This window comes from Triticum urartu, chromosome 6 (genome assembly GCF_003073215.2).
Source record: "Triticum urartu cultivar G1812 chromosome 6, Tu2.1, whole genome shotgun sequence".
Lineage (NCBI taxonomy): Eukaryota > Viridiplantae > Streptophyta > Magnoliopsida > Poales > Poaceae > Triticum > Triticum urartu.
In genome coordinates this window covers 8,226,647-8,244,773 of record NC_053027.1, presented here as the reverse complement: position 1 = coordinate 8,244,773, position 18,127 = coordinate 8,226,647, and the positions used below count along the sequence as shown (strand labels likewise).

Here is an 18,127-nt window from a genome sequence, read left to right as displayed (position 1 = left end):
GCGAGCGGTGATGGTTGCGCAGGGTGCCGAGAGGGCGCGGGCGTGCTCGCTGCAGGGGAGAGAGAGACGCGGGGGGATTTTGACCCGTGCGAGAGGAAAGAGAAGGAACAGATCATGCGGCCCACCTCACTCACATCGGACGGCTGCTAACCGACCGGCCGAAACTTTTGGCCGGCGCAGAGTGGTGGCCTTATTTTTAGGGGTGTACTTATTTCGTGTGCTAGTTATATTTGGGTTCTAATGGACGCTGCTTGCTCTTGGCAACGTGTGGATGAAAATACGCTGTTGGATGCCATTTGGATGGCACGGATCAACTCAGCCAAGTTCTTCACTGGCCAATCCCTCTGTCCGTCCACCACACCACCGTAGACACACACGCCGCCGCCGCCGCCGCCGCCGCAGCGGCAGCACTCAACGGTTGCCCCGCCGCCGTCGCGGCGCCATGCTCCACCTCTGGAAGCGCGTCCTCTCTCCTTCCACCTCCCAACTCCTCTCCCTCCACCGCCTCCTCTCCGCCGCTTCCACCAACCCTAGCTTCGCCGTGGAGGAGTACCTCGTCGCCACCTGCGGCCTCACCCGACCACAGGCCCTCAAGGCCTCCGCCAAGCTCTCCCACCTCAAGTCCCCCTCCAACCCCGACGCCGTCATCGCCTTCCTCGCCGGCCTCGGCCTCTCCGGCGCCGATGTCGCGGCCGTCGTCGCCAAGGACCCGCGGTTCCTCTGCGCCGGCGTGGAGAGAACTCTGGCCCCTGTCGTCGCGGGGCTCACCGGCCTCGGCCTGTCAGATGCCGAGATTGCGCGCCTCGTCTCGCTCGCCCCCGGCTACTTGCGCCACAGATCCGTCGTCTCCAAGCTAGAGTACTACCTGCCACTCTTCGGCTCCATCGACAACTTGCTCCGGTCGCTCAAGTACGGCTCCGGCTTCCTCGGCTCCCACCTCGAGAGTGCGGTCAAGCCCAAAGTCAGTATCCTAGCAGAGTGCGGTCTAGGTGCTTGTGATATTGCCAAGCTCTTCATCCGTGCGCCGAGGATACTTTGTGCCAGCGCAGAGCGTGTCTTGTGGATGGTCGCCTGCGCCGAACGTATAGGTGTGCCCCGTGAATCTGGGATGTTCAGGCAAGCGCTGCACGCTGTCTCATACTTCAGCGAAGACAAGATCACTGCCAAAGTGGACTACTTGAAGAGGACACTTGGGTGGTCTGATGCCGACGTTGGCATTGCTTTGTCCAAGGCTCCGGTGCTGCTGACAAGGTCACATGATGTGCTGGAGCGTGTGTCAGAGTTCCTTATCTCTGAGGTGGGGTTGGACCCAGCCTACATTGCTCATCGCCCCGTTATGCTCGCTTACAGCCTGGAGGGCCGGCTCAGGCCCCGCTACTATGTTGTGAGATTTCTCAAGGAAAATGGATTGCTAGAGCACGGGCGGAGCTACTATACAACACTGGTTAAGACTGAGAAGGTTTTCATGGAAAAGTTCATATGCCCTCACAAGGAAGCCGCACCATACCTTGCTGAAGACTACGCGTCTGCTTGCAAAGGGGAAGTGCCGGCTAGATTCAGATTTACATGAATCAAGAATGGGCTATGAGAATTGGTAAACTTTGTAAGGTGCAACAAAGTTTTCAATTTGTTGAAAGCTGGTAATTCCTGTTTCACTGTACTTTGCCTAACTTGATGTTGGTTGTCCGTCTGTTAGATGCTGGTATGGTCTTTGCTAACGCTTGATGAAACTGATAATTTGAATCCTGATATGTTAATGCTATCATTTAGTAGAGAAGAAACCATGACTTGCTTATCAACTTGTTCATCCTCATGCCATGTTATTTAACACTTGGAACTAAGTAAACGAGAACAGGCCATTCTGCATGCATTAAAATCTCTATTTTAAAACTTTAATGCATTCCGGGTGATGTTGGCTTGCACCGATGGGCATAGGTGTGCCCCGTGACTCTGGGATATTCAGGCACGCCCTGCGCATTGTCGCATTCCTTGGCGGGAAAAATATAGCTGCCAAATTGGAATACCTGAAGAAGACATTCAGGTTGACTGATGCCAAGGGTAAGTATTCCTGTGTCTATGGTTCTGATTTTGTTGAGGATGTCAAGGAATCAGTTTAGCAAAAGTTTGAGTTCCTCATCTCTGAGTTGGGGTTGGAACAGGCTTGGAGGGTAAAGTTTCTTAAGACAATTAACAAATTTAAATGCTTACTGCACCACAAATTGTTTCAGTGTTCTTGCCTGACAAGAGTTGGTTGTCAGGTCTGGTATGTCTGTGGCATGCTAGGTTGGTCATTGCTAACACTTGATGAAGCTAGTAATTGGATCCATGATTTGTCTCTGAATGTCAATTCTGGACCCTCTTTTTGGGAACAATTTTGGACTAGTCGATGGTCACAATACATTGATCAATCTGAGGATTCGGTTTTGGTCCAGTTTGTTTGTTGCTTGTTCTAATTCTTGTGAGCTGAAAATCTTTGTTCTTTCTGCAGTACCTTTTTTTGGAAGTGATTAAATGCTGTGAAAGCAATTCATGCTTTACTAGCCTGTATCAGATTTTTCCTTGATTTTTCTCCAGTACTGTTTCTTGATGGCCTATTGGCTGATACTTTCAGTCCTAGGGACAACCGAGCTCAAAACTGAACTTTATTTTCATCGATAAAGGACTTACATGTGTCTGAAGCTATGTTTGGAATATCAGATCTATGATAGCAAATGGTTACTTCTGTTTAGTGTGGTTTCCAATCTGCCTAGACTGATCTCAGATGTTAATTAGCTTCGTTTCTGGATCATTTGGAAAATGAGGAATGTTACTGTTTTTCATTGGCTATCGGTGGGTGGTGGCAAGTGAGGGTGTTGTTCAAGTCTGGAATGAACATTGGCGTCCTGCGCTTGGAGAATGGCTGAAGAAGAGTGGTTTGGCGCTCTGTCTGCTATCTATCAGTGAGCTTGTTGGGATGTCATTCAGTCCGAGAGGAGGATGCAGACGTGATCCAGTCTGTTGGTTGCTGTGCTCTAGTTCGTGTGAGCTGCAAATCTTCGGTATTTCTGCCCAACTTAAATTTTGTTGGAACCGTGTGCTATATAAGTTTGTTCAGTAGTAACTTCCCACTTCTGCTGCTGCGCATATGTTTGCCGTTTACATTCGCACCTTATAGTTTAATAAGACCTCCTGCTCCAACCGTTCCAGCTTGTCGAAATTCAGCACCTAAAGATGACAATGCTGCATTTTTTTTTGTTAGCTGAGTTACATTTTTCTTTATGTTCTGATGTACTTCCAAGTTATACTAAATCAGAGGGAGTATGTTGTAATAGTGATTTACAGTTAACCCTTGTTTTGACCTCTTGCTAGCTTAGCTTTTTCTTTTGTGTCACTAGCACTCATGCGCGATTAGGTAACTCAAAAAACGGTAAAAAGGGAAAATGTGGTTACTGCTGATGGGGTCGGCGAGGAGATCCCCCTTGTAACTGATGTCGCGGCATGGTTGATGAGTCATGATGTGGCGCTTGCAGAATGCATTAAGAATGGTGTTTAGCTTTCTTTCTGCTATACTATAATGTATCTCTGAGCTTTTTTGGAAGTGGTTCAGTCAGTGCCTATATCGCTGATGCTGTAACAGGAGAGGTATAGTTTCTTTTTTTTTGTTTTGCCTGAACCCTGATTTTATTTATTTATTTTTTGCATTAGATTTCGACTCTTGTAGTTTTGATTTCAATGACGAAATCCACACAGGACAGCTCTCGTATTTTTTGCATGTATTTATATTTTGTTATGTTCAGAAATAAAGACCCCCAGGTTTGATGACGAACACACAAGAATCCAGTGTGGTATAGCAGATTGATGTCTAACAATTTTCTTTGACAATTTGTGGTATCAACAGGAACCATCTAGCAAAATTAAGGAAACATGAAGAGAATTTGTCCCTGTGCATCGGCCATGAGAAACTAAAAGTTGGAGGCAGAAACCACATGCAACCATTATTGTTGTCCTCATCGCGGTAATGGTACACCCTTGCCGCGCAGCTCGAAAATGTGTTTGGCCTGGCACGTCACCTGTTGCTCGTGCGTGTTCGGGATGCTCGCCTTGATGTCGGACATGATGTGGACCATGGTGATCATTGGAGCGCCGCGGCCTTCATTCACGGCGACCTCGCACATGAACAGCTTGGTGCGCGAGATGTCGTATAGGAACAGTTTGCGGTTGCGAGAGGGGCCATGGAGTTCGCCGTTGCAGAAGGCGATGTCCACAAGCTCCTCGTATGCTCCCGTGGTCCAGTAGACCTCCGGGTAGCCAACCCTGCAGAGTGCCTGAGGAAGGTCCGTCGTAGAAGACGACCTTCTTGATGGCACAATTATGGTGTCGTCGGTTCTCAGTGGGGCACACTCAACATCCCCATGCTTCGCGGAGAGCGCCGCCTGGATGGCAGGGAAGGGATTCACGATCAGGAGCTGGTGCTGGTGGTCGTCGAACACCGGAACATGCATGTGGCAGTGATCCGGCCACCATCATGGGACCAAACAAGGGGTGTGTCGGGTGAATGTCACACTCCTAGATGAGTCTAGCAGCGTGATCGCAGTTGTGGACACAAGACTGGAAGCAGAGGAAACAAAGCACATCAGGACAGATGAAACTGAAGCTGTTACAGCTTAGTACTTGGCGGGAAATGGTCTGGCGCCAGCAGAGGCAATCGTAGCAGCGAGGGACAAGTGAGTGTGGGATCAAGGCGGTCAGTGAGGGTAGCCGGCCCAGTTATAAGTGTTGAACTGTAAAACTGAACAGAGTCTGAACTTGTCTCATTGATTCAGAGTCAGGAGTACATATAGGCACTGAATACAGGCAGTTTACAGAGAACGTGCACACATATCGTGCATCGTGGGACTAATGGTGGGGAGACTAAGTCATGTAAACGTGACAGTAATGTGTGCACTTAGCATCCCCCCGCAGTCGCAGCATCGATGTCGACGATGGTAAGACTGGAGCAAAATTCACTGAAAATCGCTGTTGGTAGTCCTTTGGTGAAAATGTCAGCATATTGAGATTGAGTAGGAACATGCAGTACTTTGACTTCGCCCAGCTGCACCTTCTCACGGACAAAGTGGAGATCGATCTCAATGTGCTTGGTGCGGCGATGCTGAACTGGATTTGCTGACATGTACACTGCAGAGATATTGTCGCAGAAAACAATGGTGGCCTTGGATATTGGACGTTGGAGTTCCAACAATAATTGGCGGAGCCACACAGACTCAGCAACAGCGTGTGCCACAGCTCTATACTCCGCTTCTGCTGACGACCTGGAAACAGTGTGTTGCCTTTTGGAAGACCAAGAGATTAGATTATCACCTAAATACACACAAAATCCAGAAGTAGAGCGACGGGTCTTGGGGCAGCCGGCCCAATCGGCATCCGAGTATGCTGTCAGGGAAGTTGGGGAGGAGGTGTTTATGTGTAAGCCAAGATGAAGAGTGCCCTTGAGGTAGCGAATGATACGCTTGACAAGAGCGAGGTGAGGATCACGAGGATCATGCATGAATAGGCAGGCCTGTTGGACAGCATAAGCAATGTCCGGGCGGGTTAGGGTGGCATATTGCAGAGCACCTGCAAGGCTGCGGTAGAATGCCGGGTCAGAAACAGGGTTGCCGGAGGAGTCAAGCTTGTTGCCAGTGTCAACGGGGGTGCGAGCAATGTGACAGTCAGTCATGCTAGCGCGGTCAATGAGGTCAGAGAGGTACTGGCGTTGGGAGAGAAACAGGCCAGCAGAGGAGCGTGTGACAGTAATGCCTAAGAAGTGATGGAGAGCTCCAAGATCGGTCATGGAGAATTCTGACCGAAGAGATGCTATAAGAGAGTTGAGGAAGGTAGTGGAGGAGCAGGTTAGGATGATGTCATCAACATATAAGAGGAGGTAGGCGGTGGCATTGTCGGAGTGATAAGTAAACAGAGAAGAATCAGACTTTGAAGGGAGGAAGCCAAGGGTCTGAATGTATGTGGCAAAGCGAGAAAACCAAGCTCGGGGTGCTTGTTTAAGGCCGTAAAGAGACTTTTTGAGCAAGCAGACGTGATCAGGAAAGGATGGATCTTCGAAGCCCTGTGGCTGTTGACAGTACACAGTTTCAGTCAAGGTGCCGTGAAGGAAGGCATTTTTTACATCTAGTTGGTGTATAGGCCAGTGAGAGGAGGTCGCAATGGATAGGACGGCACGAATCGTGCTTGGTTTGACAACGGGGGAGAACGTCTCATCGTAATCGATTCCCGGTTGTTGAGAGAAGCCGCGGCATACCCAACGAGCTTTATAGCGAGCCAAGCTGCCATCAGCGTGAAATTTGTGGCGGAATAGCCATTTGCCTAAGACAACGTTGCAGGAGGGAGGACGAGGAACAAGCTCCCAAGTGTCATTCTGCTTAAAAGCATCAAACTCGGAGCGCATAGCCTCAAGCCAATGGGGATCATGAAGTGCAGAGCGGTATGTTTTAGGAACAGGGGATATGGTAGAGGTGGAGGCTAACAGGTTAAGACGGTGAGCAGGGATGCCAAAGCCCCGTTTCGCTCGAGTGGTCATCTTGTGTGGGTTTTGGGGAATAGGGACCGGAATTGCCTTGGCCGGTAGAGGTGGAGTATGGGGAGGTGTGGTGGAGGCAGTATAGGGAGGGGGTGGAGGGGACGGTGGTGCCGGAGGTGTAGGAGGTTCATGCGTAGTTGTGGCCTGCGTGGGAGCTGGGTTGTCGGTAACGGCAAACAGAGGCCGTGAGGAAGGGGAGGATGAGTTGGGATGCGGAAGCGTGGAGGTGGCGTGCAATGTGGCAAAGGGAAAAGATTGTTCGTCGAAGGTCACATGGCGGGAGATGATAATCCGACCAGAAGATAGATCCAAGCAGTGATATCCGCGGTGCTCGTCAGGGTAGCCCAAGAATACGCACGGAGTGGAACGTGGAGCAAGCTTGTGAGGTGTTGTGGCAGTGAGGTTGGGATAGCACAGGCAACCAAAAACGCGCAGCGTGTCATATGGTGGAGGTGAGTTGTGAAGGCTGATGTATGGCGTAGAGGAGGGGTTGGATTTGTAGGGGCGAAGGTTGAGGAGAAAGGTGGCCGTCCGAAGAGCTTCGACCCAGTAGGCAATGGGCATGGATGCCTGAATGAGCAAGGTGCGGAGTATATCATTCGTGGTGCGAAGGGCGCGCTCAGCCTTGCCATTCTGAGGCGAGGTGTATGGGCAGGAAAATCGAAGGACAATGCCATGCTGGAGAAACAAGTCGCGATTGCGTTGGTTGTCAAATTCAGTGCCATTGTCACACTGAAGAAATCGAATGGGTGTGGAGAAATGGGTAGAGACAAACTGTTGAAACTTCACAAAAATGCCATGAACATCAGATTTGGCCTTAAGAGGAAAAGACCACATGTAGTGAGTGAAATCATCAACCACAATCAGATAATATTTGTATCCAGACACACTGAGAACAGGGGACGTCCAAACATCACAATGTAAAAGCTCAAATGGTGTAAAGGTAGATGTCTTTGATAGATGAAATGGCAAACGTACATGCTTTCCTCTCTGACAGGCTTCACAGAGCGCTGGGTCATGAGAGCCTTTTCTACAGGGAATTTGAAAATGCTGAAGTAAACTAGATACAGTCTGTGAATTGGGATGGCCTAAGCGACGGTGCCAAAGGTTGACACTAGCGAGGAACGCCGATGCAGAGTTGGTTGTCATGGCTTCATGGAATGGATAGAGATCGCCAGTGCTATCATGTCGTGCGATCAGGGCCTGGATTTTGAGATCCTTCACAGAAAGACCAAGGGGATCAAATTCCATGGAAACTTGGTTGTCAGTTGTAAAGCGGCGAACAGAAATAAGATTTTTGACTAGGGAAGGAGCAACAAGAACATTGTTAAGATATAAGGGACGATGAACATTAGGAATAACAGAACGACCGATGTGAGAGACAGAGAGATGTGATCCATTGCCAACAATGATGGGTGGTGTAGAAGGAGATGGGTGGGCAGAAGACAGCATACCAGGCGTACCAGACATGTGCGCAGTTGCTCCAGAGTCGACGATCCAGCCTCCATCATTGTGGTTGGTATAGGCGTTCAAGGCGTGGACCAAGGCCGCTTGGTCCCAGGCAGGAGACGCAGGAGTCGTGGGAGGTGCGTACATCGGCGCTTGCATCGGCGCAGCCGCATAGGCAGGAGGCACAAATGGCGAGGCCGGGTATGTCGCAGGCGCCGGTTGATGGTTCTGCGCGAAGGAGTAGTATGCCTGAGCAGGAGGCCGGCCAAGCAGGCCGGGGCCGCCGACGAGTCGTGGCGACGGCAGCTGCCAGGGCACGGGGCCAGGCGCGGCGACGGCAGTTGCCTGGGTCCATGGGACAGGCCAGGCCTGAACCAAGCCGGTCCAGGGATCAGTGTGGGCACGCCATGGCGGAGTCATGGGTGCCGTCGGTGTCGCTGCCGGTTGACGAGGCGGTGCTGGTGAGGCGTGAGCCGATGGCGTCGTGGAGGTCGACCCGTTGTTGGATGCGTTCCGGTGCTGAAAACCGGGAATCGGGTTCTTGCCCTTGTAGTTCGGGCTGACGCCGGTGGGGCGCGCGGCCGGCTGTTGCGGGGACGGAGCTTGGGTGGCGTTGCCGCTGTTGCGAGGCCCGTTGTTGGAGTAGAAGGCCTGCGGTTGCTCCATCCTGGTGCGCAGTTTGGTCTCCTCGAGTTGAAGCATGGAGAGCACCTCAGAGTACGGCAGCGCGGGGCGAAGCAGAGGGATGACGGATGTGACCTTGTCGAATCGCTCGCTGATGCCGGCGAGGGTGGCGGAGATGAGCCGGCGGTCATCCACCGGAGCGCCGAGCTCATGCAGTTCATCCGCCATGGCCTTGAGGCGCTGGCAGTAGGTGCCGACGGGCTCGTCCCTCTGCTTGAGGGTGCGCATCGCTGTCTCCAGGTGGTTGATGCGGGCATCGCGGTTGTCCTGGAACAAGCGCTGGAGCTTGCGCCAGATGACGAAGGCGGTGGCGCCGTCCTTGGGGAGGAGGCCGAACAGCTCCGTCGAGATCCGCATGTAAATCCACTGCAGAATGGCGAAGTCGTCCTTGATCCAAACGGGATCGGAGGAGGCCGCCAGGTTGTCGCCGTCGATGTGGCTGCGGAGGCCGCAGCGCCCGAGGTGGACAAGGAACAAATGACGCCAGTGGTAGTAGTTGTGTGCCGCCAGGTCGAGGACGATGGGGATGAACGGGGATACATCTGTGATGGTGTCGATGATTGAGGTTGGGGCAAGCAGAGTAGCAGATGGGGGGTGAGTAGGTAAGGTAGGTTGGTAGGTCGGGGAAGGAAGATGACCCAGAGGTCCGAGGTGGGTGTTGCCGGCGGCAGGCGAGGTTGCCGCGCCGGTTTGGTTCATCGTGGACGAGGACTAGCCTGATACCATGTTGAACTGTAAAACTGAACAGAGTCTGAACTTGTCTCATTGATTCAGAGTCAGGAGTACATATAGGCACTGAATACAGGCAGTTTACAGAGAACGTGCACACATATCGTGCATCGTGGGACTAATGGTGGGGAGACTAAGTCATGTAAACGTGACAGTAATGTGTACACTTAGCAATAAGCCGAAGTGATGTACAATCGATTTAGAGAGGAAATTCTAAACTCTCCCCCCCCCCCCCCCCCCCCCTCTCCCTGTTCTTCTTCTTCCCCAAGTCTCCCTGTTCTTCTCTCCTACCCATGAAATTATAGATTTGTTGTCCCAATCATAGGTTAGGACGTTAGGTCATAACAAAATCATGTGATCTGTTAGGTCTCTTCGGGGGAGCAGCCACGGCTCCGCCGTTCAAACCAAGTGCGCAATCACAGTTCATCGCAACAGGTCTCAGATCCATGGAAGAGAAGTTCCTCACCGAGATTAAGGAGAGAAAGGACATAAAAGTGGATAGCAAAAGATGTAATTGACTAGCTGAAATAACTTCTCGAGATCATCCCACTAATTAACCAGCCATCCAAATCCAACCAAGTAACCTCCATGGCCAAAGTGCCACTTCGCGTTCTGTTGCCTCTCAATCCAGATCCAACATGCATGCAGAGAGACCAAAAGGCTATGCCAGAGCAGTATCGATGAGCTAGCCATGTTCACTATGTTCATTCACTTCCGTGTTTGCCCTACATGATGCATCACCCAAATGAAAAGAACTTAAACACTTTCTCTCGGCTAGCTTCCCAAAGCAACCCCATCGTTTGTAATTTATAGAGGTGCATTATTGCCCATGTTTTATTAATGCATGCCGACCAATAATTTCTCAAAAGTTACAAAGATTGGTACTACTTTCTTGTACAACTTGTTTGGTTGGAGATAATTGAAGACAGAGAAATAGAGATTTAGACGTTCTGCGACACAAAGTCACTTCTTTGCGGAATATGATAATATATGAAGGATTATGCATGACATGCAATTGGGAGTATAGCTCGTAACATTTTTAATAACAGGGAGCATCGTGATTAGGAGAGAACTGTTTTACATAGAACATCTTGATACTTTGTCATAACTTATATTCTCATCACCTACAAAATCTCGCGCAATCCCCAAACTCATCCAATATGTCTGCCCGGATAGTCTGGAGAAAAAAGTATGCCTAATGACCCTCTCCCCCAACCTGCCCCATTTGTCCAGACAGTCCGGGTGTCCCCAAACCTGCCCGGTATGTGGGGAAGAAATGGGAGATAACCGGGAGACCCCATTGGAGGGGAGGACAAATGTGGCTCAGCAAATAAGGGCTCAAATTAGGCACTTACCCTTGAAGATGCTCTTAGCTAATCCCTTGTATATTCTCACAACCAAACATGGGAAGAAACTTCTCTCTCAAATCCCCAAATACAATTGCCATTAGATACGAAATAGAGGATTTGGACTAAAATGACACATTCAATGCCTAATTTTTCTATAACTCATATTCTACTTCCTTATAGTTGCCAAACATGTTAGTTGACTTTCTATGATGCTTGAACAATAGTCCAACCATCCAGAGTGCATTCATTCGACGGATAAAAGCATAGGGTTGGCATTGGACGGATGAATTAGTTTTCATGATGCTAAGGAGGCACCTAATCCGCGGCTATGGCGGGAGCTTGCAGATCCCGCTATCCCAAGCTTGTCGTCCCTCTGCTTCCTCCTTCGTGTCCATGTCGACATGGGGAACCGCCATCACATTTGTAGCAAATTAGTGTTATCGCTGTTTCTTTGACAATTTTTAGTATCAACACGAATCATCTAGCAAAAGTAAGAATACGTGAAGAGACCTTGTCCCTGTGCATCGGCCATGCGAAACTAAAAGTCTGGAGGCAGAAACCACATGCAACCATTATTGTTGTCCTCATCACGGTAATGGTACACCCGTGACACGATCCTCCCCATTTTATGCATGTACCCGTTGCCCGAGAAGTACACGGCGCAACTACCGATATCCAAACGCTTCATGTAGCACTCACCTTCGAAGGGTGGGGAGTATTGCTTGGGGTAGTAGATGTAGTTTCTGTCCACCCCACCACGTTGGACGCCAACGTGAACCGCCTTAGAGCACGCGGGGCTAAGAAACAGGAACCTGCGCCCGCTTGTATTGGTTCCGCGTCCTCTCGTCGCATTCGCCAAGCTCGTACACCTTGAAGTATGAGCGGAGGTCGGGCCACTCACAGAACTCCACTCCGATTGCCACCTTGCCATGCAGCTCGAATATGTGTTTGGGCCCTAGCTTGTGCATGTTCGGGATGCTCTCCTCGAGGTCAGATATGATGTGCACCATGGCGATCGTTGGAGGGTCGCTGTCTTCATTCACGCCGACCTCGTACATGAACAGCTTGGTGCACGAGATGCCATACAGGAACAGTTTGTGGTTGCGAGAGAGGCCATGGAGTTCGCCATCACAGAACGCGATGTCCACAAGATCCCCATATGCTTCTGTGCCACATCCTTGTGTGGTCCAGCCGGCCTCCGGGCTGCCAACCCTGCAGAGTGCGAGATTGCCCCATGTGGTGATCGCGGCGAGCATGCATCCGCCAGAGGAAGGGTCGTCGGAGAAGACGACCTTCTTGATGGCGGGCCGGGTGATTGTGGGTTTGAAACCGGCGTCGATTGTGTGCGGCCACGCGTACTCGACGGCACTCTGGTTCGCGGTGAGCGTCACCTCGATGCCAGAAGGAGTTCACGATCAGGAGCTGCTGCCCATGGTCGTCGGACGCACACATGGCAGCGATCCAGCCACCATCATGGGACCCAACAAGGCGCGTGCCGGGTGTCACGGCCCACGGGAGCGGGACGCGCACGGCCCTGCCGTCCTCGGGGCTGTGCGCCCACGCTGCATCATGGTCGCCGGCGGACGGTGAGGGTAGCATCAGCAGCAGAGGCAGAGCAGGCAGCGGCGGGTGCCATGAAGCGACGGTGCACCATGACGTGCAGACAGCCGCGAAGCGCGAGCGGTCGTGCGCCGAGGAGCAGCAGCGGTAGACGGCCGCCAGGAGGTCGCCGGGAAGCTCCGACCACGGCCGCTCGACGCCCTTGCCGGCTGCCATCGATGGGTTCGTCGTGATCGTTTGTTATTGTAGTCGGCGCCTTGGCTGCCCCGTCGGAATCGCTATATATAGATACGGACGTCGGACGGTACGCGAGTAGAAGTAGAACTCGAGGTCATGACCGGACTAGAGTTAGGTTAGACACACGACCGGATTTGTTTGAGAGGCAGCCACGTACTCTTTTCGAACTCAGGCCACTAGCTACTACCTTGTTCAACATCTCTTGACTGAATCAAATATAGGGTACCGGTAGAACGTACTTTGCAAACACATAATAAAAGAGTCAATTACACCACCGGTACTTACACTTGGCAAGAAAAGTCACTTTAGTGCCATGACTTGTGGCATACATTGAACCGGTGCCACAACTTGGCTAGGGCGTGCAAATACGGTGCAAAACTCGTTTGAATACGCATGCGGCGCCGATGAGGCGTGACAGCATGTCGTGGGGCCCATTGTCAGTGACCTCCCCCTGTAGAGTAGGTGTGTGGGTGTTGTTTCTCACAAAAACAACCTTGGAATTTTATTTATTTGCACGAGAAAGCCCCTGACAGGTGCGAAACCCAGCTGTAGCACAAATTTTATATTGGAATGAAAAAATAACATAAATTAAGACGAAGACACAAACTGGCCATTTGGACCATCCAGTCGCTCGGCTAGCCACCCAATCGCTACACCATTTGACGGCTTGGTGGATACACATATCTTATATCTTTTGCTTAAACAACATAAATTAATAATTTTAGTAATTCTGAAAAATGTTGGCGTGGGGTTCGAACCTTCGATTGGGGCAAAATTTAAGACAAGCCGATCACTGCATCCACATTCATTTGGTCTCTACTTACAAGTTTGTAAATAGAATATTCATGTAGGCTATAAAAGGGTTCATGCTTGAATTGTTTTAATGTTGCTTTACAAGTTTTTATGTGTTTTGATAAATTTTATGTGTGTTAAAAAATAATTTCAATAAATACAAATATATGTATGGGAAAAATATATGAGCTAAATGTGTCACTTGCATATCCTCAAAGGAATATGCATGTACAATTATATATATTATTCATAACTAGGATTCACATATATTTTTACAATTTTAAAAATGAAAATAAAACAAAACACATGTTAAAAATAGGCCGTACTAACTGCAGTCCATTTTTCGCCCATGACCGCGGTCAGTTGTAGAAATAAAATGTAACAATCGTATGCAAAGAAAAAATGCCTGCCTTTGTTGGGGTGGCATGCCCGTCAAATTGTGTCCCGCAGGTCCCGTGTTCTAACCCTCATGTTCACGTCTTTTTGTTGGAATTAAAATTCTTAATTAAATTATGTTGTTAAAAGCAACGATATAATGATGGAGTATCCTTGTAGGACATGAAGTGTATCCTTGTGTGTTGGTTAGCTGCGTGGTTAGATTAGCAGGCGTTCGCGGCTCAATACCTCAAGTTTGCAATATTTTCAATCTAACATAATTTGTGGTTTTGGCTGACAATGGGTCCTGCACATATAGGGTTTTTTATGCGAAAATAAAATAAAATTCAAGGCTGTTCTAGCAAAATTTACACGCCACACGCCTGGTCTACTGCCGGTCACTGACAATGAGCCCCCACGCCATGCTATCATGCTTCATCAGCGTCGCATGCATATATAAATGAGTTTTGCACCGTATTTGTACAACGAGCCAAGTTATGGCACCAGTTTAATGTATGCCGCAAGTTTTGATACTAAAGTAATTTTTTTCACTAAGTTTAAGCATCGATGGTGTAATTGACTCATAATAAACCCCCCTATGTTTGTAACGCTCCTCCTGATGGATAGAGCGAAGATCAGCACAATACTGCTCATTGTTTTTCCTGCAAAGGTTAGAGCATCAACACCCGAGCTCGCGAAGCCCCAATTATTGTAACGCTCCTCCTGATGGATAGAGCGAAGATCAACACAATACTGCTCATTGTTTTCCCTGCAAAGGTTAGAGCATCAACACCCGAGCTCGCGAAGCCCCAATTATTGTAACGCTCCTCCTGAACCGAGTCTATCCGGCATGAATCCATATGCCTGGCCGAAGACGGAGTCGGTCCGGCGTGAATCCATTGCGTCGGTGCAACCGGTGATCGGATCCACCGGTGCTGGTCAATCGATGCTTGATTGACAAGGAGGTTAAAACCTCTCGGCCTCTGCATCAATCGATGCATGCGGCCATCTTTATTTATTATTCCATTGAGGTCTAACAAGCACATATGATCAATCGATGCTTGATTGACAAGGAGGTTAAAACCCCTCAGCCTCTGCATCAATCGATGCATGCGGCCATCTTTATTTATTATTCCATCAAGGTGTAACAAACACATACATCAAGCCATCAGAAGCCATCACTCACACCTATAAAACTCGATAAATGGAGTGCTCTCATTCCCCATATCTAAACCGGTATCGTCGCTGATCCATCCATATAACGTATCAGAACGAGCAGCCGGTGCAGCAGACCTAAAGCGTACACCATATGCACACATATTAGACGCCGCCATCATCATCCGACCGCTGACCCATCTTTAGGAAAGATATCCGCATCATCCTTGGCAGTCCGTCCATCCGTCGACGCCACCACGACGCCCAACGACGCCACCACCCTACGCTCGTCCATCCCGATGCGAAGTTTCTGGAAGATCTGTCGTGCGTAGCACCTGCCGACCAGGCATGACACAGCGTGCACCTGTCGGCTAGGCATGACTTGACATCTCTACCGAAGCTCCGTGCATGACGAAGCCGCTCCACCTTCTGCCTATGTCTTCCAGTGCTGCTCCACAAATGATACTCCGAAGAGAGAAACGACACCTCAGTACCGCCATCATCCGATCTAGAAGACCAGATCCTAGGGTTTCCCAGAAGTAGCATGAGTGGGTTGACAGTCGTTGCACGACGATGCCTTCATCGAGGTAACGACACATAATACCGCCATTGCCTGCCATCGGCTCAGTTTTCATCGGCAACTGCCTTTTCGACTCACAGCCGGAACTAAATGACGGATCTTGAGATCTGATCATCCAGCCTCAGGCCGACCACCTTCGACGGAGGACATGGCCACCACCGTCGGCTACACCGGCCAGATTAGATCTGACCGGAGGTGCCGCCAAGCAGCCCAGCAGGCCCTCCACGCCGCCGCCAACCCGAAGCCGGATGACACGCCTACGTAGCATAAGTCGCGGCCGCCTGAACCAGGCAAGCCGCCGCCCACCGTAGTGACAGGGCTAGCCACCGCCGCAGCCGGATCTGCCGTGCCTCCACATGCGCAAGGGCTCCGCACTACCCGTGAGACACGGGAGACAGGAAGATCCCCGCCACCACCGTCGGCCCCCAGGCGCATCCCGATGGCGTCCTCTGACGGCGACGGGGTAAGGGAAGGTGGATTCAGCCTCGACAGCGGCTAGGGCTGGGGAACCGCCTGAGTCTCCCAAGCGGGAGCGACGCGGGGTCGAGTGAAATCTTAAAATTCGGTATGGGCTACTAAAAAACCTGCCATTAATGGAAGCCATTCCCATTCGAGCTACTAAAGAAAACCTGACATTCATCCCTCCTCAGCCATCCTTTGAGAGTCTGGACGAACAATATTTTAGTAGGTGCGGCCCGGGCCGGGCCCATAGTTGTGCCAACTGTGTGCAGCCCGCACAGGGCCCACAAATTTGGAGGCCCCAAATTTTATATATTCCTATTTATATATTTTTCCTGGGGTAGGCGTTGGGAGCGCATGGAGCTGGGCCGCTGCCCGCAGGCGCGTGACTCCCTCGAGCGCCCCAGGCCACTGCTTGATTCCTCGATGGCTCTCGATGCCAGCCGCCAGCCCCAGGCTCAGCTGACCTGCTCGATCTCCCTAAAAAAACTGATCTGCTCGATCGGAAACCGAACGGCGGTTCAGTTTGCTTGATAGATCGCATCCAGACTCCATAGGCGGGCGACACGGCGCATCCTCCTGGCTCCTGCCATCACATGCAGAGGAAGAATGAGGAGACGTATAGTATGACAGTTTTGGCATTGCAAATTTTGTAAAATCCTCATTGGTTCGGAAAGTATCCTTTTGAGCTCGAGCTCTTTTTTTTTTTGCAATAAGCTGGAGCACATTTGAGCCTGGATGAACAGTAAATTCGTGAAAAAAATCAGAAAAAATCTGAATTTTTTTGTGGTATACTTTGACAAATGTTCCAAGTGTCTGTAAATTTTCATCATGAGATCACATTCGTGGAAGGCGTGGTAAAAAAAATCAGTGTTCCAAAATGCTTTGAAAGTAGCATTTTCAGAACATCGTTTTTGTTTTTTTGTCACGCATTCCTCGAATGTGATCTCATGATGAAAATTTGCTAGCACTTAGAAATTTTGTCAAAGTTCATCATAAAAAAAATTCAGAATTTTTTGATTTTTTGTTTCATTTTACTGTTCGTGCGGGCTCATTTGAGCCTGAGCTCAAATACTCCACGTCCCATTGGTTCACAACTTTGCATTCATCGATTATTCCTCTCGAGATCTCGGGTTCATAGAGAGTCAGAGAGGAATACCGCTGGCTTGTACTCCAAATCTACTCATATTCTCCTAATTCCTATTTCCTTATTAACTTTTCGCAGAGATCATTAGAGTGATTGATTACAAGGAGAAGATTGATTATGAGGAATCATTGAAGATTTCATTTCACAGAATACTAATAGAATGAGGTTTCTCAAATAAATATCATGCAACCGGAAGTTGAATAGGTATGATTATTTATATACATACATTATAATTTCTCAATAGTTCATTTTTTCTAGCCAGATAGGGCCCCATTTTTTTTGTTTCGCGCAGGGCCCCGGATTTTGCCAGCTCGGCCCTAGGTGCGTCCAAACTATTTGTCTTCTTCACCTACAAATCAACGCATGATAACTGCCAAGATGAGGCCCTCCTGCCAAAGTCGAGATGGCCGCTCAATCCGACGTTGATACCCCCAGCAAATGACTAACATCTTGCGGTTAATGGGTTTAATGAGAGGGGTCTGGACAAAAAGAACATGTAATTCGCTAGCCCACAGAACCTTCGATGGTCATCGTACTAATTGACCGGTGGGCCAATGAAGTCAGCTATGTAATCACAGTGCGCATTCGTTTTCAGATCCAAATCCAAGCTAGTTGGCTCCAGTATGCATGAAGAGATCGAAAGGCCATGCGAAGGATCAGTGAGGTAGCTATGTTCAGGTTCACTCATGCTTGTGATGCCTGATGCAACACTCAAAGAAATATATAGTTGTTCTCTGGTAGCTTCTCAGAGCAACCCCATCATTTTGTAATTTATAGAGCTGCACTATTTCCTGTGTTTCATTAAGTCACACACACCTACCAATAATTTATCAAAGAAGTCACGAGGATTTGATGCTTTCCCATGTTTCATTAACTTGTTTGCTTGGAGGTGATTAGAGCAAGGGATTGAAAATTTAGACATTTCAAGATATAAATTCACTAATTCAGAAGTCATTAGGGTGCGCCTTAGATGTTGGTTGCCTCTCATTCTTACTCAGCTAGCGCCAACATGGATGGGGAGATAATTAAAAAGGCATTGCCAGCGCATGGCCATGTTG

General features: G+C 49.6%; 1 protein-coding gene across 1 annotated transcript; it reads left to right on the top strand.

Annotated features, from left to right (window-relative positions):
- The first annotated feature begins 279 nt into the window (after positions 1-279).
- Positions 280-1,655, top strand: LOC125515958 (transcription termination factor MTERF8, chloroplastic-like). Its single transcript, XM_048681433.1, has one exon. The coding sequence runs from the start codon at positions 290-292 to the stop codon at positions 1,568-1,570; it is 1,281 nt and encodes a 426-aa protein (XP_048537390.1). The 5' UTR covers positions 280-289; the 3' UTR covers positions 1,571-1,655.
- The last annotated feature ends 16,472 nt before the right edge of the window (positions 1,656-18,127 follow it).